General features: G+C 38.0%; 1 protein-coding gene across 4 annotated transcripts in view; it reads right to left on the bottom strand.

Annotated features, from left to right (window-relative positions):
• TENM1 (teneurin transmembrane protein 1) overlaps window positions 1-26478 on the bottom strand; it is a 572765-nt gene that overhangs the window by 330808 nt on the left and 215479 nt on the right. For all 4 annotated transcript variants that reach the window (XM_065900559.1, XM_065900557.1, XM_065900558.1 and 1 more), the window contains 2 exons: window positions 25193-25433; window positions 267-505 (listed from right to left, as the gene is read on the bottom strand). In XM_065900559.1, the coding sequence (XP_065756631.1) occupies window positions 267-505; window positions 25193-25433 (480 nt within the window). The remainder of the gene's footprint in view (window positions 1-266; window positions 506-25192; window positions 25434-26478) is intronic.

Here is a 26478-nt window from a genome sequence, read left to right on the forward strand (position 1 = left end):
AGAGCTGCAATGAACACTTTGGTACATGACTCTTTTTGAATTATGGTTTCGAACCAGGGACCTTTCGCGTATTAGGCGAACGTGACAACCACTACACTACGGAAAGAGCTCTCTATTTGTTATTGATAACACTAAGCCTTAGTTCAAATTTGTAGGTCGCAGAGTAGAGAGAGAAACCCACCCCCACCCCCCCGCTCCCAACTCCACCACAAGCAAAACAATACTTTGATTAAGAAGAAAAGCGAAGCATGGAAAAAAGGGCTTACCAATCACGTAGGCTAGTAACAAGGCCAAAGTCACTGTGATTGCAGTGGCGCTCAAGGCCGTGCACTTCCAATTGCAGCACCTGTAGGGTTTGTTGAAGGTAAAGGCAGGTCTGGAAAAGGTGCTTCGAGGAAGTGGCCTGGGAGGAGGCGAGTACACAGTATTGGATGTCAGAGGGTAGTTCTGACTGGCTGCACTGAAGATGGCCGAGGAACCAGATCCATGTTTGAACAGGAAATGCCTGCGGAAAGGAAACAAAAGTTTGGGCTATCAAAACCAAAGCCACTTGCTACAGAAATACAAATTCCACTAATTTGAAACAATCATGCTATGACAAAGCACAGGACAACTAGGAGGAACTCAACAAAATTTTCTTATACCTAACACTTAACTACAAAGTGCCATTGGTGATCTCCTTTTTGTTTTCCTATTTTAGACTTTTAAGAGGAGGAAAGAGGTCTTCTTTTCCCTGACTTGTTGACTAATGAAATTCTCAAATTCTGAGCATTAACATTCCACATTTGATGGTATTAACTATACTGCTCCCTTTCATTAAATATAATACTCAAAAAGAGAAAGAGAAGTATCATCAAGCATTTTGATAATATCAATGGCCTAGAGACCAGTATTTTATTTAGAGACCAGCTTTCACAGACATATTTTCACGCAATATTTTATTATAAAAATTGCCAAACACACAGCCAAAGAAAGAATTTTATAATAAACACACATCTACTCAAGAGAATATCAAGTAAAGAGATTCAGTAAATCTGGAGTAGGTCCTAAGCATGTATATTTTAACAAAACGTCCTAGGTAAGTTTGATGTGCGTATCCAGTTGAGCAGCACTGGCCTTAGAAATGCTAGATTCAAATTTTAAAAGATTGTTATCAAATAAACAATTATAAAAATTTAAAAAAAACCCAAAACCACAGATGTACTTGTCAACTAGATTCTATACTTAACATATGACTATATTCACTCTATCACATATTTATCCACCTCTCCATTCCTATCTTAGTCCATCTTTTTTTAAAACATTTCATTTCATTTTTTTATTCAAGCATTTCAAAGTAAGCTGCATACATCGGTACACTTCCCTTCACATATTTCAACTTGCATATTATTATCTAGAGTTCAGTAATTTTTTTACAGATTTTTAATGTAAAATTTATACATGATGGCTTTGAGTTTTTTAGATTCCACATATGAGTGATATCATACAGTATTTGTCTTTCTCTGTCTGATTTATCTCACAGCATAATATCCTCGAGGTCCATCCATGAACTTGCTAAAATGAAGAGGAGAGTGTTGGTTACCGGGAGCTGAGAGGTGGGGGATAGGGAGATGTTTAAGGTTACAAATTTGCAACTAGCAGATAAATAAGTCTTGGAGATCTAATGCACAGTATTATTATAGACAATAATAATGTAAAATAAATATCAAACTTGCTGAGGCAGTAGACCTTAACTATTCCCACCACAAGAAAGAAATGATAATTATGTGACAGAGGTGTTAGCTAACACTACAAATGGCAATTGTACTGCAATACATAAATGTACCAAATCAACATGTTGGACACCTTAAACTTATAAACTGTTATATGTAAATATAATATAAAAAATTATACACAATGAAATGCACAAATTTTAAGTGTACACTTACTGAGGCTTGACAAATGCAATCACCTGTGTAACCTAAACCCCTATCAAGATACAGAACATTCCCATCACCCCAGGAAGTGTCCTCCTGCCTTTCGAAGTAAATCCCTATTCCCTAACCCCCAGAGGCAACCACTATTTTGCATTTTTTCTACCCTACATTACTTTTGCCTGTCCTGGAACTTCATATTGCTGTCATGTTTGAATTACTAGAGGATGATTATTGACAGCTCATGACTATTGTAATATGGGTATTTCATAAACAGTAGTGATTTATTCACATGTAAGGAGTTGGCATAAAAATATGTTTTTGTGCAATACTTTACCCTTATCGGGTACTAAGTGCCATGCATTGTGTTAAACACTCATTATCTCAGTTAGTATTCATTCATATGAAATAGGCTACATTATTATCTGCATGGTGTATTTAAGGAAATGGAGGCTGAAAGAGGTTAAGTAACTTGCTTAAATCCACCTAGGAAATGAATAACAAAGCCAGAATGAGATCTCAAGCCATTCCAGCTCCAAAGTCCTCAATCTACTATGCTGCCTGGGCAGTAAAATGCACTGCTAAACAAAAAACATTCTGGTGCCACATTTTCATGTAATACATCACAAGACCCTTCCGCTGAGCAAAGAGCCAACATCACCTTGTACATGTCACATACGCCCAAATGCATAAATCATTAAGAATATTTTAAGACTGATTTTAGCTTCCATTTTTAAAGAACAAAAGCATACATGTTTAAAGGAAAAAACAACTGTCAACATGCCAGTTAATGAAAATATCCACATTAGAGTTTTGCTTTAGTATATGAGGATAAAAGTTATTTAAGGGGCAGGATTGCTGAGGGGAGTGGAGATTCACAAGCCTTTCTGGAAGATAATTTGGCATTACGTAACAAAAGACTTAAAATATGCATATTCCCCGTCCAAAAATTATGCCTATAGGAATTTATCCTTAGGAAATGATGTGTATGACCATGTATATAAAAAGTCATTCATTGAAGTGTTATTTATAACAGCAAAAGATAAACACCCAAATGCTCATTAATAGATAGTTGGGTAAGTATATCATTTTATAAACACGCAGTAGAATACTATACAACCATTACAAATTGCACTGTAAAAGAATATCTATTCACTAGGAAAAGTGTTTACAGATATCACCAGTTAAAAGCAAGTAGGTTTCAAAACAATATGGGCAATAGAATACAATTTTTAAAATAAAAAAATATATATGCTCATGGAAAGATAATAATTTATGTTACCTTTGGATAGTAGGGGTATTTTTTGAAGTTTTCTGCCTTGAGCTTGTATTGTTCTTGTAACTAGTATCAAAAAGATTGGGAGTGGGGTCAGTGGGAAAAATGCAGTGACTAATACCAACCACATGAACAATGGGTTCTATTTATGTGAACATAATTTATTGAGCACCTAGAAAAGCCAGGCACCAAAGTAGGTACAGTATATGCAATATTTTGATCCTAATACATCTGTGGGGTTGATATTATTATTATAATCTTACAGATGATGAAACAGAGATCGAAAGAGGTTTAGTAGGAGCAAAGTGGTAATGATAATAGTTATCATAATAATGATAATAAGAGGTAACATTCATTAAGTGCTTACTTGTGCCAGACATTATTCTAATTAATTCAGAAAGCATTATATAATTTAATCTTCACAACAATCCCATTACAGTAAGTATGTACATTTACAGATGAGAAAACCAGTGCACAGAGAGGTTAAGTAATTTGTCCACGGTCACGCAGCTAGTACTGGTAAAGCCAACTTTCAAGTCCAAGCAGTCTGGCTCCAGAGCCATTGATCTTAACCACGACATTACAGTACAGTATATCAGGGTTCTGCAGTTAGTGGACACATGAAGCTTTGAATCCAGGCCTTATAGGGCACAGAAGAAGCATGCTTTGTGTTGATTTTGGCATGTGGACGATATTGGATTGAGCCACACTTTTACCCTTTTTCTCTCAGGCCTTTGGGACCTGAGAGAAAAACGTGAGAATGATGGCTACAGAATCACAGAGTTAGAGGGATCTCAGAAATCAGCTAGCAGCCCAACACCCTCATTTTGCAGTTAGGGAAATGGAGGCCCAGAGAATGAAAGTGGATGATTTAAAGGAAACATCAGTAGTTAATGATATCAATGTAGTTAGAATTGAGGACTTGAAAAATAGTGTATTTCCACTACACTGTGCTACCTGCCAACCAGTCTTCACCAGATTACCACCAGGTTCTATCTAATCTTCTGGGTTAACTGACCAGGGCTAACCAAATACAATCTATTCAAACAGTACTTCATAATACATATCTATTTTTCCGTATGTCACATGTTCTCATAGTAAGTTTTAAAGACCATCTTAACTTTTTTGAATGAATGGGGAACCATTAGAAAGAAGCTAGTCTTCAGTCGTTAAGACTGTAAAGGAGTTATTGCTGCTTCTAAAGGCACTGAACGTATCCCCAGAATGGACAAACAGTATGTAGTAGAAATAAGAATAAACATATTTTATTGAAAAAGTGACTCACAGCATTATGTTTCTTCCATTTGATTGTACCTCCTCTTTAGTCCCTGAAATAATCACCTCCATGTCATAAGGAGGTAGATTTCTTCTTTAATGTCTGGTTATCTCTCCCAGCCTATGTTTTCCCCTTTGGCCATCTAATTTACTAGTTGAGGAAGAAGTACAGCACTTTACAAACAGCAGAGTGGAGAAGCCTCCCCATTTCCCCACCACAACTTTGTGGTGACACTGGAGGCGATAATATGTCACTTGCATATAACTGATCCTATACAGCGACACTCTGATATGTTCCTATGGGACAGAAGAGAAATCTAGCAGTATGGGGCTTTTTTATTCACTGTTTGGAGACTAAAATCTTCGATCCTTTGCATATTTATGAAGGAGAACAATTGGATTTTTGAGACAATGTAAGTGGCCCCATATGCTGGATACTGATTTTGTTTGGTATATCATTAAGAGGTAGAAGAAAGACAAAGAAAGACAGAGAATTGTTGGCTATTATGATGGCAATTACAAGCAATAATCAATATCCCTGAGCACTGTAATTTCATCTTGATATATACCAAAGGATTTCCAAATGCAGTTTCATAAGTAAAATATTACAACATAATGAATAAATTCGACAGCTGCAGCAGAGCAACATTTAAACTAATTCATATTTGAGTGGAATCCAAATCAGTCCTCAGTGAGGGTAGATAATAAAATGAGTTCATATACTAAGGTTCCTGTTTTCTTATTAACAAACTGAGATTAAGATTCTCTGCTGAAAGTGATCTATACTTTGATGTGCATCATGAACAACAGCAATGCAAATGCTATGTACTGTCAAAGGCTTTGCAGTCCATTGTTGGAAAGCGAAACTACTGCCTAAATGTGTTTTCATAGTCCCTGAAAAAAGTAGGAGCATGAAGACAAATGCACACTGCTAGACTTCAGCTATGTGCTCATAAAATCACATCATCTGTCTAAGCACATTGCTTTTCCCAGGGGACCTGAGGATATACTAAAATGTTGCTATCAATTTCATACAATTAGGTTTTTTCCCACAGAGGAAATGATAAAAATGCAGTTCAAGAGTTTATGTGTAAGTAGTACTCTCCTTTGCATCTGTTTTAATATTCAATTTCAAATTTAAAAAGGAAAAGTAAGATATTGCCAAAAGGAAATGGGCATATAAGGAAATTGAAAAAATATATATATCTTTAAGACTGATGAGACCCAGTGCTGGTAAATGGGAATTTAATAAATGTTCCTGTAAGGATTTTAAAATCATCTATAAAAAAGGGGAAAATGTACTTTCTCTTTTTAAACCCTACATACAACATAATTCTGAGGGTACCTGTTAGCACTAAATGATGTGATTTAATGTGGCACTTGAAATTCTATAGGAAATAGACAGAAATCTACAGCTTTCTAACAACAGATGCATAAATAACCAATGAATTTTTTCTTTTACATCTTGTAAACATACTTATGAGTCTCTAAACCTGCATTCTCTTAGCTACAAACATTAGACTAATTTTTATACCCAGAGGAAGGAATTCAACTTACCTCCAGTTAGAGGCTGAGGTTGATTTAAAAATAATAATAAAGAAGAAGACTGCAATAAAAAGGCCTTGAGTCAAGGTGTTAGGGCCAAATCACATTCAGATAGGATAGTGGAATTCAGGCATTTATTCTTTTCAAAAAATTATTAAATGCATTTTTATTGTGATAAAAACCACAGAACACAAAATTTACCATCCTATACCGTTTTTAAGTGTATAGTTCAGTAGGATTAAGTATATTCACATTATTGAGAAAGAGATCTCCAGAACTTCTTCATCTTGCAAATGTGAAACTCTACACTCATTAAACAACTCCTCTTTCCCCCTCTCCCCAGCCTCTGGTAACAACCATTCTCATTTCTGTTTCTACGAATTTGACAATTTCAGATATGCCATATAAGTAGAATCACACAATATCTGTCTTTTTGTGACTTGTTTACTTCACTTAATTTAACGTCCTCAAGTTTTATCCGTGTGACTGGATTTCTTTCCTTTTCAAGGCTGATGACTTGTACATATATACCATATTTTGTTTAGCCATTCATCTGTCGATGAACATTTGGGTTGCTTCCGCCTCTTGGCTACTGTGAATAATGCAAATATCTCTTTGAGATCCTGCTTTCAATTCTTTTAAGTATATACACAGAAGTGGGATTGCTGGATCATATGTCAGCTCTACTTTTATTTTTTTGAGGAACCTCCATACTGTTTTCCATAGTAGTTGTATCATTTTACATTCCCACCAACAGTGCAAAGGGTTCCATTTCTCCACATCCTTGCTAACACTTGTTATTTCTTGTCTTTTTGATGATAGCCATCCTAATGGGTATGAGGTGATACCTCATTGTGGTTTTGATTTGCATTTCTCTGATGGTTAGTGATGCTGAGCATCTTTTCATATGCTTGTTGGCTGTTTTTCATATCCTCTTTGAAGAAATGTCTATTCATAGGTATTCATTCTTATGCCTCCAAAAACATGAGAAAATAAAAGAAAACGTCATGCTGAGTCAGCCCCATTTTCTTCTCTGACAAGAATATCTAGTGAATATCTAGTGTTCTTTTGTGGCAAAGCGTGGTTACTGGCAAGATATCAACCTCAACATCTCTAGTTTTTGCATAATAGCCTATTCTTGATATTCCTTTTTAGGATAAATGCTCCTAAAAAGAGTATTTATCCAAACTCTCTCTGAGCCTAAATGGTATTATCAGCTTGGACAACCTCTTGGAGGTAACATTTTTTTTTTTTTATTAACAACTATATAAAGGTGGATTTCATTTTATTTGCCCTAGGTTTCTTTCTTCCAAATTTTAAGTCACCCTGTCCATATGTCCCATTCAAACCTTATATGCCAAGTGTTCATAAAAAAGTTTATAGTCTCTCCATGTTGTTCATAATTTTTAAGAGATTTTTTTTAAAAATATACTTTCAGGATATATATATCTAAACCTTAATTTTTCTAGGCTTAAACCTTAGTTCTATAATCTATTCTTAAATGGTAATACTCTATGGTCTAGATTGGTATTCATGTGATTTTCCAAGTGAGGTAGTTAGCAGCTAATGGGAGAGCTCTTTTAAAAATCTTTTTTGTGGCTATTATTCCCTCTTGTCTTTTAATCAGAAGTAGTATCTACCCTACCTCCTCAACTGCCTCTGGATTGTATATTCCGTTAGGGCAGGGACCAAGTCAACTTCTAGGTTCCTTGTCTCATACTTCAAAGGTACTCAATGAATATATATTGATTTGCATGATGTTTTTGCTTTTTCTAAAAGGCTCTTGATTCTCTGTACAGAATGAATGAGGCTTGGGGACTCTAAAATAACTGTTTCACTCGTGAGCAAATATCTCCTGGTTTCCTGAATATAAAAGGACAATTACAAGCTTTCATTTTATTTTCACATAATCTAGAGGAAAAAAATAAGTCAAAAAAATAGTTGAGTCACATTTCGTCTCTATTTGAGACACCTGAGTAAGGAAAGAATTATTGTTAATAAAAATACTAATAATTAGAAATAATCGCTGTGAATGATAATGGCAATAGCAATGACCACTTACTGAACATCTATGTGCCAGGCACTCTGCTAAAGTAATTTCTGGGGTTTGTTTTCTCACTGAATCCTCAAAGTAACCCTATAAAGTAGATGATATTATCCACATGTCATAGTTTAGGAGGCTGAGGTTGAGCTACTAAGTTTAAGTACATTTCCCAAGGTCATGCAACCAGTAAATGATAGAATCTACTTCAGTTTTCCTGATTACTAGGATGCAATCTACATGAGAGTAGAAATTTCATTTGTCTTATTTATTGCTGTATCCCCAGCATCTAGAATTGTGCCTCACAAAGAGTAGGTGCTCAATAAATATTTTTACTTCTATGCACGAACAATGAAACCCATTTACTTAACCACTGTGCACATACTAACTCATGACATCCCTGATGTCACTCTTACTGCTAATCATTAAGGTAATAAAATCTTCTTAAATCACACGATCATCTGGCATTTCTCTGTTCAGAATGAACATATATGAGCGTATTATTCCACTGAATATGTTTTTATGGATATATTTATTTCAACTCTTTTAATTATAGAATTGACAAATGATATTAGGAGGATACATACTTATGAAAGTGAACTAATTGTCATGTCTCCTTGTTTAGAATACATCAGAACATTTTTCATTCAACAGTGTATCAGACTTCCCAATATAAATTAAACATTTCTGTAACAGGACATTTAGAGATACACTGGAGCTAGTAGGGTTGGAATATATATATATATATATATATATATATGGCATATATATAAATGCTAGAGAAAGAAAATACTACGTATTCTATAATGTTTGACCAAGATGCTTTAGTAGACTCCAAAATAAATGAAAATAAACAATTATCCTCCACTTCATAATAATGCCCTTTCAAGTCGTCCTCTCATTCTCTTTCTCTAAGTTAAATCCATGCTCTATAGATGTACTTTTTAATTTAAAAATTGATATTAAAAAACCCTACACCACTTGAAGGGTAAATATCAAATTAGTATTTTCTATTAATGTACACGTTCCTGTATTAAAAGGATAAGGCCAACATATAAAAATTATTTACTTAGATTAGTAATCTTACCATTTTTTCATTCTCTTTGCATTTAAAGGTAATTTAGGTCCCAAGATATGGTGTGGAAGCTGTAATCCTTTCAAACTAGAAACAATCTGGAAAGCTACTGATGGGTGAGACTTTCAATCCTCTTATGATTTTATACATCTTCTCCATGAAGGCATAACAAAATGCCACCCCACAGTTTTCAAGAGTTCATTTCCCACCAGGGAACCATTTTAAATGGGAACAAACATGGAACCTAGGCAAAATTTATTAGCACACGTTTAAAATTAAACCAGACCCCAAATTTTCTAAGATTTAAGAGAATTTCATTCATTTTATAAAGAAATTCAATTATGCTTCCCTTTACAAAAGCTGAAAGTCCATTCCCAATTTTACTCACCAGAGCAACCTGCTGATTTTGTAGAATTGGTCTTCACTGGTTACTTGGCTTATTTATTTATTTCTCTTCTTAGAGGAGTGGATAGCGGGCAGAGTATTATATACCTTAATTACCTTTTTATTCACCCTCATTTTCCTCAGGTATGTATTATCCTCGTTTGTTTTATGAGCCAGTTGACATGGTATACTTTTCTGTATCATTTCTTTTTATTGAATTGTAATCTATATTAGCAAAGACATTTTATTTTAAAGAGAGAGTGTTTCAAACTAAATACAAAGGAGTATAATAAGGACAGAACCTGAGAGTTTACCACTGCGCTCTTCAGGTTAAAAATCTAGATTATCATTCTCATGCAACTTTTAAAGGCTGTTGATCAGCACTTGCTTTCATTAGCTTTCACTTCTCTGAAAGTCTTACTCATACATGTATAATAAAGGCAAGAATGTTTTTTATAATGCTATAAAATAACATAAGAAATGCCACTCAAATCAGTCCTCTAACCTATTCAGCATAACGTTTCTCTAAGGGAGAAACTGGCAAAGGGCACGGCTGTCCTCTGAAATATCAGCCTCAAAAATCAAAGATGTGGCCTGAGGCAGAAACTGTCCACTCCTGACCAACGTCCATGTTCTCCTTTTCTCTTGGGCACACAGATAGACTACATTTCCCAGTCACCATTTCCATTAGGTATGGTCATGTGACTAAGTTCTGGGTAGTAAAATGTGAAGGGTGAGAAAAAGTGGTGTTTGACACTTCCAGTCTTCAGCCCTAAAAATTTCCAACCCATGATTCTCAATGTCCTTCTGCATAAGAGAGCAGATTCAAATATGGAAGGAGTCTAGTCCATTCATTCCATGGAATGTTATGAAGTCATAAAAAATATGAAGAATTTTTAACCATAAAAGCATATTAGATATGCTGACCTTTGTCTCTCTGCAAAGAGCCCTGGACAGAGCATCCCTATCCATGACCTTCCCAAACCCACTCCCCACTGCTCACGGTCAAAGTTAATTGGACCAGAATTGGACATCCAACCTCAGAGACAATGATATTTTCTCTCCCTCCCTCTCTTCCCCTCTCTCTCTTCCTCTCTCTCTCTCTCTTCCTCTCTCTCTCTCTCCATCTTTCTCTCTCAGAAATCTAGACACAGAAACCTGTCAGCTAGGAAAGCCAAAATGCAAGGTCATTTTGAGCCAGAGCTGAAGTTGCAGCAGAACAGGGGAACAGATAAAAAAATCCCATTTAGAATGAAGCCTGAGAATAGAGCATGTTGTGCAGAGAGAAGCATGCATGTGGCCCCAGAAAGAAACAGAACAATGGGGAGAGCGCTATCTCTATCATTAGGCCTTGTTGTACTCACCGTCCTTTCCCTGTGAGACTATCCTGTATCATTTTTTAAAACCTCCTTTTTACTAGATTTGGTTTTTTAAAGCATTTCTGTTCCCGTTAACCAGATAATTTCTAAGGCAATAAGTGATTTTCCATGTTGGGAAACAAAACCCAGAATTCATATATACAGCACAACCACAACTACGTGCTGTCCCTTCCCACACAAAAACAACAACAATTCCAATTTCAAATCCCTATTCTGCAGAAATCTAACCCCAAAGAAAACGTATGGAAATCTTAATAGTAACTATCTTTGGGTAACAGAATTTGTAGATATATTTTTCTTTCTGATTTCCTGTGTTTTTCCTGTTTTTGAATGAAGATCTGTTACTTTTATAAGAGCCTTCATAATTTGGCCTCTGCAGGCCTCTTTGACTCACCTCAGCTATTGTCTCCCGTGCTCTCTAAGCTCTGAACATCCTATGTCATATACGGTTTCCCAAATATGCCATTTTTTTCAGGCTTCTGTGTTCTCATCTAAGTTTTTTAGAAATATCAGAAGAGCTAAGAAACGCCCAAGAGTGGTGTAGATATAAAGATAAGAAAGAGAGAATAAAGTGTGAATATAGGAAGAATGAAGAGTGTAGGGGAAGAGAAAGGAATAGAATAAGAAAGGAAATTTTATAGAGAAGTAGATGATGGATAGATAGATGATAGGTAGATAGATATGGCTGTATATGCAAGGGTAGGAGATCATTTGTTAGTTGCTTTAGGGGTCACTCTGGCCTCCCTTGTTATAGGCTGTCTAGCTATTAGTCAGCAATGATAGACTGACTAAATGGATTTAGTTTAGTGGTTGTTTTAGTCCGTCTGGGCTGCTATAACAAAATGTCATAGACTGGGTGGCGTATAACAAACAGAAATATGTTTCTCACAGTTTTGAAGGCTGGACGTCCAAGATCAGGGTGCTAGCATGGTAGGGTTCCAGTGAAGGCCCTCTTCTGGGTTGCAGACTGACAACTTATTGCTGTGTCCTCACGTGGCAGAAGGGGGTAGGGAGCAATCTGAGCTCTCTTTTATAAGAGCACTAATCCCATTAACAAGGGCTCTGCCCTCATGACCTAATCACCTCGAAAATCCCTACCTAATACCATCACCTTGGGCGTTAAGTTTTCAACATGTGAATTTTGGGGCAATAACAAACATTGAATCTATAGCGGTGGTTTCCAACCCCAATTATGTTATAGACTGGAGAATTATCGAAACCCTCCAACAAAGGCTTAAGAAGAAAGGAATAGGAAGGGGGAAGGTGGGAAGGGAAAAAAGAAATTGCAAGAGTCTGAAGAGGGGTGAGTAAAGTGAGCAGGTAAGGAAACAATAGATTTCGTCTAACCATTAATCTAAAAGGGTGTTTCTCAACTGGGGACAAATGGGCCCACATTTGGCAATGTCTGGGGACAATTTTAGTTGCCATGACTGAGGAGCGGGGACCCTGGCATCTAATGGGTAGAGGTCAGGGTTGCTGCTATATAGCCTATAATGCACAGGACAGCCTCCCACAGCAATGAACTATCCAGGCTGAAATATCAACAGGGGCAAGGCTGAGAAACCTTCGTTGAAAACTATTCCTCCGATTGGAACAGGCAGTTTTGAAGTATTCCATGTCCCTATGGGAAGGAATCTGTCATTCTTTAAAGACTCTCAGAGAAAGATTTTCTTGCCTTTCTCCCCAAGCTCACAGCCGTTCCTCCCTTGAGACTATCTGCACTTGGGATTGTTCTATTATCCAAACAAATATCCTGAACCCTAGGGCCAGAGAGCATATACAACTCACTCATAATTACCTCCAACATTTATGCTGCTGACCAAATAAGAAATCTTTATGAAATATGGAGAATAGAAAACATTTTCTACTTTCAATTTTTTTAAATTGCTTTTCAAACTGTACCCCTCATGAACCTGTCATGAGACATAAATCCAAAACCTGAACTACTGATTAAAACATATACAGTTGGGACTTCCCTGGTGGCGCAGCGGTTAAGAATCCGCCTGCCAATGCAGGGGACATGGGTTTGAGCCCTGGTCCGGGAAGATCCCACATGCCGCGGTGCAGCTAAGCCCATGTGCCACAACTACTGAGCCTGTGCTCTACAGCCCGCGTGCCACAACTGCTGAGCCTGCATGCCACAACTACTGAAGCCTGCACGCCTAGAGCCCGTGCTCTGCAACAAGAAGGGCAACCACAATGAGCAGCCCGCGCACTGCAGAAAAGAGTAGCCCCTGCTCGCTGCAACTAGAGAAAGCCCGTGCACAGCAACGAAGACCCAATGCAGCCAAAAAAAATTAAATAAATAAATTAAAAAAAAACAAACATGCACAATATATAATAATCACAGCAACTGAAATAGCATTAACTCCCCTCAGGTTAGGCCACCTAAGAAACAGTCAAATTCAGCTTTGTGCCATGCTCTAAACTCAGTGACTATATTCCCACTTGAGCATAGAAGAATTTGTGGAAACCAGATCTTCCTTCCACAGAAATATTCTCTCCCTGGTTCCCTGCTGAGCGGATTGAAGAACACAAAGGAGAAAGATTGGTTCATGTTAATTATTCAGGGACAACACAGAAAGATCAACAAGGTAAGACCAACTTCAAGAGTATAGTGATTTCATGTACTTCTTTGACCTCTAAACATACATCTCCATTTGGCAAATATATTATTAAACCTGAGCCTATTTTCTCTCTGCGTTGTTGTCACTACACAGAAAAAAATTATCATGAATTTACACAATGCGATACAGAAGTGGCTGATTGGAACTTAAACCCAAAACAGACTGTATTTTTACCTTTGAATAAGAAACACAAAAATGAAGTTATATTTATATCACAATTAGAGAATGACAATATGAAAGAAAATATTGAAACTACTGCTGCTTCACAATATGACCCAAGGCAAGATAAATTTCTGCATAAGGTGTTGCATGTTGAATCCTTTCTCTATGAAGGGTTTTGTTCTTAAATTCTTTTATTCAGCAAACTTTTACTGAACACCGATTATGTATCAGGCAAAACGGAATCATAGACTAGTCTTGCATTGGCCTAAGACTGCCTTCTTGATTATACTTGCCTGTCATTATCGCTACCCTCTGACACACAGGGATATATAGTGTTTTCCTCATTTCCTCTTGGCTACTGGAAATCCTGAAAGGAATCATGATTTCTCAACTTAAATTTATCTGACTTGTTTGGGGACCTCACCTAGAATTAGTAATCTTGCGATTAATTAGAATCCAACTAACTGGAAAGCTCAGTAGAGTCAAGGAGCAAATGACAAGAAGGCAAAAGCCATAGAATAACAGTTAGTAAAGCCAGAAACGACTTCAAATATCATTTAGCTTTATTCTCTCACTGGACTGTTGAGTAAAATGAAGTTGGGAGAAAGAAAGACACGTTATTGGGGCTTCCCTCGTGGCACAGTGGTTAAGAATCCGCCTGCCAATGCAAGGGACACGCGTTCGTGCCCTGGTCCAGGAAGGTCCCACATGCAGCGGAGCAACCAAGCCCGTGCACCACAACTACTGAGCCTGCGCTCTAGAGCCTGCGAGCCACAACTACTGAGCCCGCGAGCCACAACTATGGAGCCTGCATGCTGCAACTACTGAGCCCATGCCCTAGAGCCCGTGCTCCACAACAAGAGAAGCTACCGCAATGAGAAGCCCACACACCACAATGAAGAGTAGCCCCCGCTCACCACAGCTAGAGAAAGCCCACGCAGCAATGAAGACCCAACGCAGCCAAAAATAAATAAATTAAATAAATAAATTTTAAAAAAAGAAAGAGACATTATCAAGGTCACACAACTATTCAGTGGCAGAATTGGACTTGGACTCATGATTTCTAACTCTAAATTCAGTGCTTTTTCAACTACTCACAAGAGGCCATCCAAAATTTACAAAGGATATCCCGGGACTGCTAGACATTTTGTCCTATCTACAATATCTTTTACATCTAGAGTGCTGTACAATAAAAAATCATGTTCAAAATGACAACCCTCACTTACAGTGAGATTTTCAATTATAAAAGTTTAAATTATGATCATTTGGATTAAAATGGAAAGTAGATTCACATTTAAGAATGATTTTCAACAAGAATGGTAATTTTTCAAAAGTTCTATTTAACTTTAAGCTAACCACCAAATCCAATTAACCAGAACCCCCAGTTTTCTGGGCATTTAGGCTCATCAAGATTTTAATATAAATAGAATAAAACCTAGATTATGTCTCCAGGCAGGGAAACTTAACTGAACTATAAATATTCACCAAAAGACAAAAAGGGATGACTTGGGGTTCTTTATATTCCAGAGGCAAATAGTTATAGTACAAAGAATATTGGATTGGTTGCATGGAGACTTGCACTGTAGCTCCAAATCTTGTAAAAAACTGCCACGGGGAGAAGTGAGTAAAACTTCCCAAGACCCAGTTTCTTTATCTTTAAACTGGGCATGATTTCTATTATGTCTACCTCCCAGGGTTGTTAAGAGTTTAAAATGAGATAACGAGTGAAAGGACTTTGGACAGTAGATAATTATACATACATATTTATATATACACATATGCCTACATGTGTGTGCACACACACATGCACATATATACGATATATTATCTAAAATCTGAGTCTTTTGAGTATTACAAATAAGGAAAAGTATTTAGCTACAAGCGTATCTACTAAAAAGCAACCAGCCATGGTGTTATAAAACTAAGTTAATGATACTATTCAGTATGGTAAGTGACAGATTTGAAAGATCTGACTGTCATAGACCAAAACCAACCAATTATTTTAGTTGAAAGGTTGAACGGTGGGGGAAATAGCAGATTGCAAATATTTTATTTGAAAAGAAAATCAATTTACTTAGGAGACTAATATAATGCCACAAAGGAAAAGAATCAATGATATCTTGATATTATTTTTATATCATACTTGATATTTTGATAGTTCAATCGGAAATAGTCATAAGTTAGCATTTATGTTATCAATGAGGCCCTGGGCATACGTCACTATTGAGTACCTTCATCAACAACAGGGGACTGCCTAGAGTTTTGTATGTGCCAGGTGGAGACCAGAAGTCTGAATTATAATCTTGGGTTGGCCAATAATAGCTGCTTGCCCTTGGAAATGTGACGTATATTTGAAAGTCAGCTTTAAATAAGCAGGGTATAATACCTCCCTCTAGTATGAGATTAGCAAAGACAAACTTTTTGCACCTAAGGGATGCATTATTCCCCAAAGGCAGTGTCATTATCAGTTGTATGCCCTTGTTGAGACTTGGCAACCCAGGATGCCTGTACCACTGTGGGATCATGCAGTTTTCCTCATCATTATGTGATCATCTCTGCAAGTTTCCATATTCTTTACCATTAAGGAAACTTGATCTCTAACTTGGTCTGTAGGTTTCCTTCTGTCAATCACATCACCATCCTGGTGACTACTGTGTACCTCCTTATTAAATGTAGTTCTCCCCTTTTCTTTTTCCTCCTTCCAATTTATAAGGACGTTTTACCCAGATTCAGCTTCTTCTCAATCTACTGTTCCATTTCAAAACAGTACTCTACCTTCTATTTCCATTTTCTCCCCTCTTACCAATTCTTCAAACCCATTGCAGTCTTGCTTCAATTTTACCACTGTACTGAAATTAGCTGCTTAAAAATCAAGAAGCCCGTAATGGACAGAATCAATGATGTTTTCTCATCCACATCCTATTTAATTCCTCTGAGACATTTGGAAATCATGATCACTATCTCCTTGAAATTTTCTTCTCCCTGGTTTTGTTCTATTCTATGATTACTCCTCAGTCACCTGTACTGGCTTTCTCTCCTTCATGGACTCCCAAAAAGGGTTTCCACAGTTTGGTTTACTGTCCTCTTCTTACACTAAACTCTCCTATAGGCTTTTCAGTATTTCCTCCATCATTCACGGAAATTCAGTTATTATGTCTACCTATGAAATTCTTAATTATCCACATCTATCATGAGCTGGCTTCATTACATACTAACTGGTGACCTTGTGGTACATTTTTCAACTTCTATAAACCTCAGTTTTAAAAACCATAAGTTGGAATAAATGTGATAATGGCTTGGCACAATATTTGGCACACAGAAAGCATTCGGTAAGTGGTAGTAGAAAAACGTTTTCCATTTTCCTTCCTTTCCTGGGACACAGATCCATATTTGCAGCTATTTATTAGATACTGGACATTTCAAACTGGATGTCCCACATACATGTTTACAAAATAAAACTCACTGCTTCTACAAACTACTGTTTCTGATTTCAGAAATCTACTCCATCTGTAGTTCCTTGCTCAGTTACTCTATCAGTCTATCCATATACCCTATAAAAATTTTGTTGAACTATATAAGCCAAGAACTAAGGAGTCAAAGTAAAAAAAGGGCATAGTCCTTCACTCACGTTGCAACAGGGAATAAAGACAAGTAACTGAAATATTTCGAGTGCAAATATACAATGGAATAAGGTCTTCACAGACACATGAACAGGGTGCTATGAGACCATAGATAAGGGGCAATTCTATGAAAGTTGCCATGGGGAAGTGAAGGCAGGTAAAAGAAGACTTCTAAGAGGTATCTTTGTCCCCTCTCCCCTGTCTCCCATATTACATCTAGCCAGGCCACAATTCCTACAGTATTATTAGTCTCAATATAATCAACATTTTAGGGTAAAAACTGTCTCCCCCACTAGAATGTAAACTCCATAAAGACAGATTTTGTCTATTTTGTTCTCTGATGTAGCCCCAGCAACTAGAACAGTGGATGGTACATGGTGGGCACTCAGTAAGTATTGGTCAAAGTTTGTTAAAACTCATCCATGCTAGAATTAATTCCTCATAGTGTTTATAATGAACCGTTTTTCATTAAAAATATTCACATTGTACAAATTCTGATACCTTCAGATATCACACCAAAAAAATTAACAGAATGGTGAAGCAGATGTTACTGTTTATTTGCTTATTTGTTCGCCAAAGGGGGCAATTGTTTTTGAGCTTTCCTGTTCTTTAAATGGAATACTCAGTACCACACTTTCACAATTCTTGCAGAGACATTTCAAAGACCTCAGGACTTAACCTGATCTTGTCTTTTGCTTTTAAAGCTACAAACATTTTTTGCTTTGTGGAATTAATAAAAAAACAGCTGGATTTTCCCAAAGGGAGATGTTTCGTAGAATGTCTTTGACACACACACACACACGCACCCCTCTGTAGAAAATAAGGAGAAAAATTGACAGGAAAATCATTTTTTGCTACTTCAAATATATTTTATACTTTTACTAAAATATAACAGACAAGTATCTATTAACTCGACATGGCAATGAAAATATTTATTATGATTAACTGGATAAATAACTTTGTAGTCAATGAAGAACTAGTTTGTCTCTGGATCAAAACCGGATATTTTTGTTTAAACATACAACCCAGGATAGGGAAGTATATATGATGAGGGAGGGCAAAAAGGTTAGTACAGAGATTCCTCTAAAATGTATTTTTTGTTTGCTATACTTATATATTTCACCGATCAACTCATTTTTTTATAATTCCTTAAAAATATCTGTTTAGATTCACATTTAGATTGCTAAATAAATATTCTCCATATTAAAACCAGATTTCACCTCACCTCACCTATAGTTAAATTCCTTTTCTTTATAAAATGAAACACATTATGTTTGCCTATGGTTTTAATTTTCAATTGAAACTATAGTCAATTCAAAAGCATTTAAAAAAATAATATCACTACCAAAGTGACTAGAGACTGTATCATGATAATCTCTAAAATATTGCTCTTCACAGTCCAAGAGCAATAGACTACTATAGATATATTTTTATTCTCAATATGTAAAATATATTTTAAAGGCTACAGAGTTCTCCTTCATGTAAATTTAACATATCCCACATCCATCATTTGGTGTAGGCTGAAAAGCTTGGTTGATTCCTGTTCATCTGTAGTAAACAGGATTTATAGGTCATAGATTAGTCCTACGAAGTCTTTTCTTATCTTAAAAAGAATCTTTAAATCTGTGGCTGAAGATAGATTTTGCTAACCCCAGTGCTGTTAAAGGATTCAAGCATGCGATATTGTTGGATCTAAGCACTGAATATGTATATTCTGAGCTTGGAAAAAAATGATCACTGAATCTATTTTTCCACAGCAAACACCCTAAGGGAAAAAAGAAAACCTACTTATAAATGTTAGGTAGATTTTAGTAGTACTATAAAATAAAGATAACTACCACTAGAGACCTTACATTTATGGGTTACTATTTAAAGAGTATTATCCCACAGATATTTAAATCACTGCCATCACCACTAATGAATATTTCTTCCAAATGATTTTTATTTCCCCAAGATAGACACTAGCTCTATAAGTCTGGTAACAAGCATTGGTCATGTAGATTTCATTTCTCTTTCCATTCCTTGTCAACACCTCCTCCGCCAATGGCCCTGGCTCTTCTTTTGTAAAAATAACCCATTGGCTCCCGTTAACTGTCACATTGGCCTAAAGCCACCAAGGGCAGTTAGCCTCATAACAAGCTACAGCCATCTGTCGAATATGCTAAAAATCAATGAAGATAGTTGCTACCCAATATTCTGGGCTGACTCCTCCACACAATTCTGATTTGTCGTTGTGAGTTGAAGTGGTGATGTTAATATCAGATCCAAGTTCTCCCTAGTATTGAATATCACAGCAAAACCTTTAAGCAGGATTCATTTTGGTGAAGAGATCAGGGAGTCTACAATAAGCCACTTGGCCAGATGGAGGAAAGAGATGCTCCAACACAGCTGCTCCAAAAGTGTTCTAAGAGTAAGTGTAGTAAACATGAGTGGTTTCAGCTCCATAGACATCCACTAGACGTATCCTTTAACTAAAGGCCAACATCTGACAAGTTTTCAATCTCCACCGTTGACAACTCCACCTCCCAGAAGGTAGAGAAAATGATAAGGATATTTGTTTCTCTCACTGACTAAAAAAGAGAAACTGGTGAGTCGAAGGCAATAGAAACCTTCAGAGAAAGCAACCATTTTAGCTGAGAGTTCATAAGTACTTTATGAAGCAAAATCCTAGACTTTAGGAAAGCAGTTCTCTAAAGTGAAGTAGGTATGATTCCACGCCCAGAGACACTCTAAAAAAGGGAGATGAATTAAGAGTCAGTTGGGGAGCTTTGCTGACTATTGAAACCAGTGTGCCTGCACTGGGTGCTCTCCATCCAGTTTTGATTTCTAAAGAACATGTACTGAAATAAAGGGATGAAAATCAAGGATAAATAAATAGAAGAGGGCGTGGTGAAAAAAAATGCCAAGAAGATTCATATCCAGAATGACCCTAAAGGTTGAAAAATACCTGCTAAAGATGACGGAACAGTTTTTTTTTTTTTTTTTTTTTTTTGTGGTACGCGGGCCTCTCATCGCCGAGGCCTCTCCCGTTGCGGAGCACAGGCTCCGGATGCGCAGGCTCAGCGGCCATGGCTCACGGGCCCAGCCGCTCTGCGGCACGTGGGATCTTCCCGGACCGGGGCATGAACCCGTGTCCCCTGCATCGGCAGGCAGACTCTCAACCACTGCGCCACCAGGGAAGCCCGACAGAACAGTTTTTAAAAAATACGTTTAGAGCAAGAAGAGCAAGGATAGGATAGACATGCACCTCATGGAATAATATCGAATGACTGTATCTTTTTTGTGAAAAAGAATGATTCTAGACTTAAAAGGGTAGTCAATATCATAACCATAAATTGAAGCCTAAGATAGGCAAGGTGTCCCTAAGAAGGCACTCAACTGTTCTAAATGAATTAAAATTACATTGCAGAGTGGTGAGAGGTCTTGTGGATTGGATGGCCCAGTCATAGTTGCTAAAGTTTTGGGGCTGTGGTATGGGTGACATATGTCAGAAGACTGGAGACCTTAGTATTGGCTTTGGTTTTGAAAAGGGACAGAAAGCACATGGCGTCCTTAGATTAGGCAAGGGACATCATGTTGATTGAGTGCAAACTCCTAAAACAGGTTATTAAAAGGATGATTTGTTAACGTTTAAGAAAAAAGTAGTAACCGTCAGAAGGCAGCATAAATTCTCTAAGAACAAGTCATGTTAGACAAATCCCATTTCATTTCTATTTTTGATATCATTATTGGATTGGCAGATCAGTAAAAATGTAGGTACTCTATCTGGATATCAGCAAGGCATTTGACAAGGTCTCTCATGATATGCCTGTGAACAAGATGGAGAAATGTGGGTTGTATGCTAGTAAAAGAATGCTGCCTGATGGATAAATGTCAACCTGCTGGGAGGTTTCCAGTGGCATGCCACCAAGCTCTGACCTTAATATTATCCTATATAACTTTTATTAATGACTTACATAAAAATGAGGAAAACATACCTAACAAACTTACAGATGATACAGTTATGAGAGCAATAGAATGCAAATATTGGGATGGCCAAAAAGTTTGTTCGGGTTTGCAACATCTTATGGAAAAACCCGAACAAACTTTCTGGCCAAACCAATACTTTGGATGGCAGAATTAGAATTCAGCTACATATCCACAGGTTAACAAGATGAAATCAAATTAGGCCAAATCAAACCTCTAAATCTATTTACACCTACATCTTCCCAATTCCAAACACACAATTAAAATACCCACCAACTCTATAATTATAGAATAACTAAAATGTCGCTTAGCCTCAGAACTCGTTTAAAAGTTTTAAGAGTTTAGTTACTTAATGTTTTCGGTATGTATCAGTAGTATTATGTGTTCACCAAAAATGCTGATATTGGAGTAGACGGCATTAAGAGAAACTTTTAGTTAGAACAGGGGAGACATCTGATTGTTGGTCATAGCACAAATTCCTGAATGAGTCAGTCAAGTTGATTGTCTGCTGAGACTTCCATCTAAGGTACATCAGATCTGCTCCCAGCTCTTGCTCAGGGGCAGCCATAGGTGTCCATACTGTTGCTTTTTAAATCACATGATCTTTCTCTCCCCTTAGTCTCAACTGACTGAGAGAACAACTGACAGGGCTTGCCAAGAAACTTAAACACTGCCTGGTACAGAAGGGATGAACTGGGCTAATCAAATTCACTCTCTTAAGGTTTTTTTTTTTTTTTTTGCGGTACGCGGGCCTCTCACCGCCGCGGCCTCTCCTGTTGCGGAGCACAGGCTCCGGACGCGCAGGCTCAGCGGCCATGGCTCACGGGCCCAGCCGCTCCACGGTATGTGGGATCTTCCCGGACCGGGGCACGAACCCGCGCCCCCTGCATGGGGCAGGCGGACTCCCAACCACTGCGCCACCAGGGAAGCCCCTCTCTTAGGTTTTTAAACCTAGAACTAGCAGGAGAATTAGGCAGGTAGCAATGGAGCAGGCAGTGAAGGGATAAAGTAAGAGGTGCTGGGAAGTATACTTGGAGTCACGTAGTGCAATGAAAACCTGACATTGCTATGAGAAGGTAGAAACTATGTGGTAGACAAAAGAAATATTAAGCTGACAATAAGCTATTGGGCAAAGAAAAAGACAGAGAGTGGCAAAACTGCAGAGAACTGCTGAGTCTTATTGGTGCCAGAGATCTATAGGCCTTATCCTTCCTTGTGGGTTGACCAGTATTTCCTGGGTTCCCAGGGAGAGATAACAGTCTTAAAAAGATGTTCTCAATTATTTGAGGCAATTTGAATGACCTCTGCTCCTTTCAACCAAAGAGCCTAATAACCTATACCTGCATTCAACCTTGGCTGTGACACTTCAAGAGCAGTCTGGACAGACTGAAGTATGTTCTAAGGGAAGAGACCTTAGATGGAGGATTGAGGATTGATTCTCAATCAATGGAGGATGGAGGATGGAGGATTTGAAACCAGTTAATGTGAAGAGCAAGTGAAGGAACTGAGGAAACATTTAGTAGAGAAGTATCAGCAACAGTGAAGGGCTGTCAGGTGTGAGAGGGTTTTTATTTATTTTGTGAGACCCTAGAACTAGACCTGGGAGGAATGGGTAGAGTTAAGAGGTGGGAGATTTTGGTTCAATAAGACTCTTCCGGTAGTTGTCTGAGATGAAATGGAATGCCTTAGGAATGAGTCCATTCCTTATTTTGGAGATATCTAGGCAGAAGCAGGTAACCACTTAGTAGGCAGAGCAAGATTACCTTTAAATTCTATAATGCTTTATGATGTATGAGGCACATTCTGTTACACTAGCTTGATCTTCTTAACAATCTGTTGAGACAGGCATTTTTATTTATTTATTTATTTTTAAGTCGAAGTATAGCTGGCTTACATATCCATTGTTTTATTTATTTATTTTTTGGCCACGCTGTGCAGCAGGCGGGATCTTAGTTTCCCAACCAGGGATCGAACCCGTGCCCCCTGCATTGGGAGCGCGGAGTCTTAACCACTGGACTGCCAGGGAAGTCCCGAGACAGGCAATTTTATATTCATGTTTACAGATGAGGGAGCTGAGGCTCAGAGCGGTATGTCACACAGCTCATAATTAAGTGCCAGGGTACTCACAGAGTTACCTTCTATTGACTACACGTGAAATGAACACTGTAAAGGATATATTTGGAAAATCCTTGCTGATCAAGCTGATAGGGTTTCTAGGTTTTTTAAAATTCAACTTTGTGACGTTGAATATATTTTCAAATGTACTAAAAAGGTACTCTCTCTCTGCTCAGTCTCACATGAAAACTTATGTTCTTCTCTGCGTCTTATGAAACTGAGACCAATTAATACATTCCTTGCATAGATACAGAAGGTCCGTGGGTGCAGTTTGTACAAACATGCCTAGATGTACATTTCAAATAAGAATAGTTTTCTCTTCCCATTTGCCTGAGCCCATTCCCCACCCTCCTTCCAGATTTCTTGTTATTTGGCTTCTCAGATGAAAGAAGTGTGTTTGCTTATCAAGACTGCTAGTTAACCAGATTGGCCCACTGCTTTCTTAGCTATCACTAGGCCCTGCAAAGGAATTAAAAGAAGAGTGAGTAAATCAGCACTGTTAGTGAAAACTCCTTGAAGATATACACTGCTCTCTGCTTCTCTCACTTCATTCACTTCCCTGCCTTTCAATTTAAAAATCAAAAAAAAAGGAACGATACACAAACCTTATCACTAGCACAGTGATAATTCAGTTATCTTCACCGTAGGTGCTGACCGCTATTTTACCTCTTGGGAAAGATTAGAAATATCAGTTTATGAAGCTATTTAATCTAGTTAGTGAGGGATGATATAGAGTTTCCTGGATTTGGGCCATAGTGCCATCAGTTTGTTGGTGGTGACATATTTCTGATGCTATGGTTGGCATTTAAGTTAATATGCTGCTAAAGAAAAATAGTCTTATAATGTGAGTTTATTAGTCTTCCCCTTTCCATTCCAATTCTCAGATTATTGGGATAGAAGTTGATCAGAGTTGACACCAGACATTGCTTATGAAGTGATGTATTATACCCACAGTGTTTACACACAAATGTATTTAGAAAAACCTTTGGTGGTAGATCTAAAGACGACATATGGAAGACAAGGGGAAGTCCTTCAGTTTAACAAGATAACAGAATACTATGTTTTATTAGTTAATGTTTTTCTACTTTAATAGAAAGTTGTAATTTTTGACTTGAGAGAGTAACTAGAAATGATGAATAATTTCTCAATTAATCGCATCTAGTGCTAAAGTCTATTATGATCAAGGCACATAGAACTGTGGAGGAGTAGAACTTTAATCACCTGACAAAGAATTGAGGAGGAATCTGGAAACCTAATATATGAAGCAACAGAAAAACAGAGGCAAACGTTTTGCTCAAAAGATCAAACTTCATCCTAAAGGCAGAATCAAGTTTTTGAAATTACACATGGACTTCCGATGGAGCAAATCGTTTTTTAAAATGTTTGAAGGCACCTTACTTTGTCAAAGAATCTTAAAATAAATAAAATGTAAACTATCGCTGTTCCTCCAATAGTGTCTGGGTTTTCCTGTAATATCGCAGCTTCTGAAAACAAGGGACAAATGTCTTTTCCTTCGAGGATACAATGACAGTTTGGGTAATTGCTTGGTTTCCTATGTTTTTTGTGGGTGTCCACCATAGGGGTGTTGATGCCTCTGTGGTTTCCTCTTTACACGGGCGTCTGCTTTGGTCTGTGGCTGTGCCTGGATCTAGATTGTGTGCCTGTGGAGGGGTCTGCCTTTTTGCCCAGGCATCTGGGTGTGTATCTGTGTGAGTCTTTGTGCGTCTCTGCAGATGTCTATGCGTTTCTGTACTCAGTGGAAATCATCCTGTGCCAATATTTAAGTTCAGTGGGATCGATAATAGCTCAAGTACCTGGTCTCCAACGGAATGTTGCTATTCAAGACCCAGCTGTTATGCAGATGAACTGAATCCTGTGTACTGGTTGGGGGAGCTGGAGCGGCTGGGCTGGGCTGGCTGCGGGTAGTCATTGATCTCCTCTGGAGAGAGTCAGCGGCAGGGGGCGGCTTCCTGGCGCAGGTGCAGGCGTGCGGAGGCGGCGGCGGCGGCGGGAGGGGTCTGAAGGTGAACTGGTTGTGTGAGCTGCTCTGCATGTCTAAAGAGGAGAGAAGGAGAAAAACACAAAATAGACACAGACTCTCTCACTTGGCAGGCAAGAAAACAGCACGGCAGACTTATCAGGATTTCAGAATAATATAACCTGTGGGGTGGGGGGAGAGTCTGAAGTTCAGTCTACTTGTAAAAATGTCACTTAACTTACAAAAACACGTGCAGCACGCTTATGAAATGTAAAACATTCACGGTCGCATTTACATGTAAATTCTTCAGGGCTACAGCAGCTCAAAAGTAAATGAGGCCGCCTCACACAATTTGTCATCATTTCTGCTACTGAACAAATAAATCATCAACAAGACACTGAATTACAGAACAGAAGTGAGCCGATTTCCATCGGTTGCAAAAGTCTCACTTCAGAAAACACCAGTGAAAGGGACAAATTTGTTGCAAGGAAGATCATTCCACACTTCAAATAAAAGTATACGGCCACCTTCTAGCTTTCCTCAGGAAAGGATGCTAGCCTGCCTACATGGGAGCAAATCCATACTTCGGAAAAACAGCTCACAAGGGTGTAACTGACCTGTGTGAGACTAATCTCTCCGCCAGCCCCCCAACTCAGAGTGCTACTTATAAAAGGGAGGCTAGAAGGAGTTTGTTCAGGTTGTTACACATATTTCCATGGCCATGCAAAGCACAGTCCACACTCCACCCACCTTTGCCACACCCTTCTAGAAGCTCTACCATATTAGCTGCAGCTTAGGCAGCAGATAGACTGTTCTTTCTGCCTGTTCGCAGAGGGGGCAGCCTGGGACAGCGGTCCTCAGACTTCTGTTGTTGTTATTGTTTGGTATTTTTCCTCCGTTTTCCTGGCAGGCACACGTACACACAGTAAGTTAGAATTTGGCCCATGAGAAATATAATTAAACCTCTTTGAAAAGAAATCACTACTGTAGTTGATAACCACCTCTCTTTCACGGGAGAAACATAGCAGATGTCAAGTGATTTCTTGTAACACCAGCATATTCCAGATGAACTTTGTAGACAGCATGGCTTTGTCCCACCTCCCAAATGACTGAGAGTTGAAA

This window comes from Phocoena phocoena, chromosome X (genome assembly GCF_963924675.1).
Source record: "Phocoena phocoena chromosome X, mPhoPho1.1, whole genome shotgun sequence".
Classification (NCBI taxonomy): Eukaryota; Metazoa; Chordata; class Mammalia; order Artiodactyla; family Phocoenidae; genus Phocoena; species Phocoena phocoena.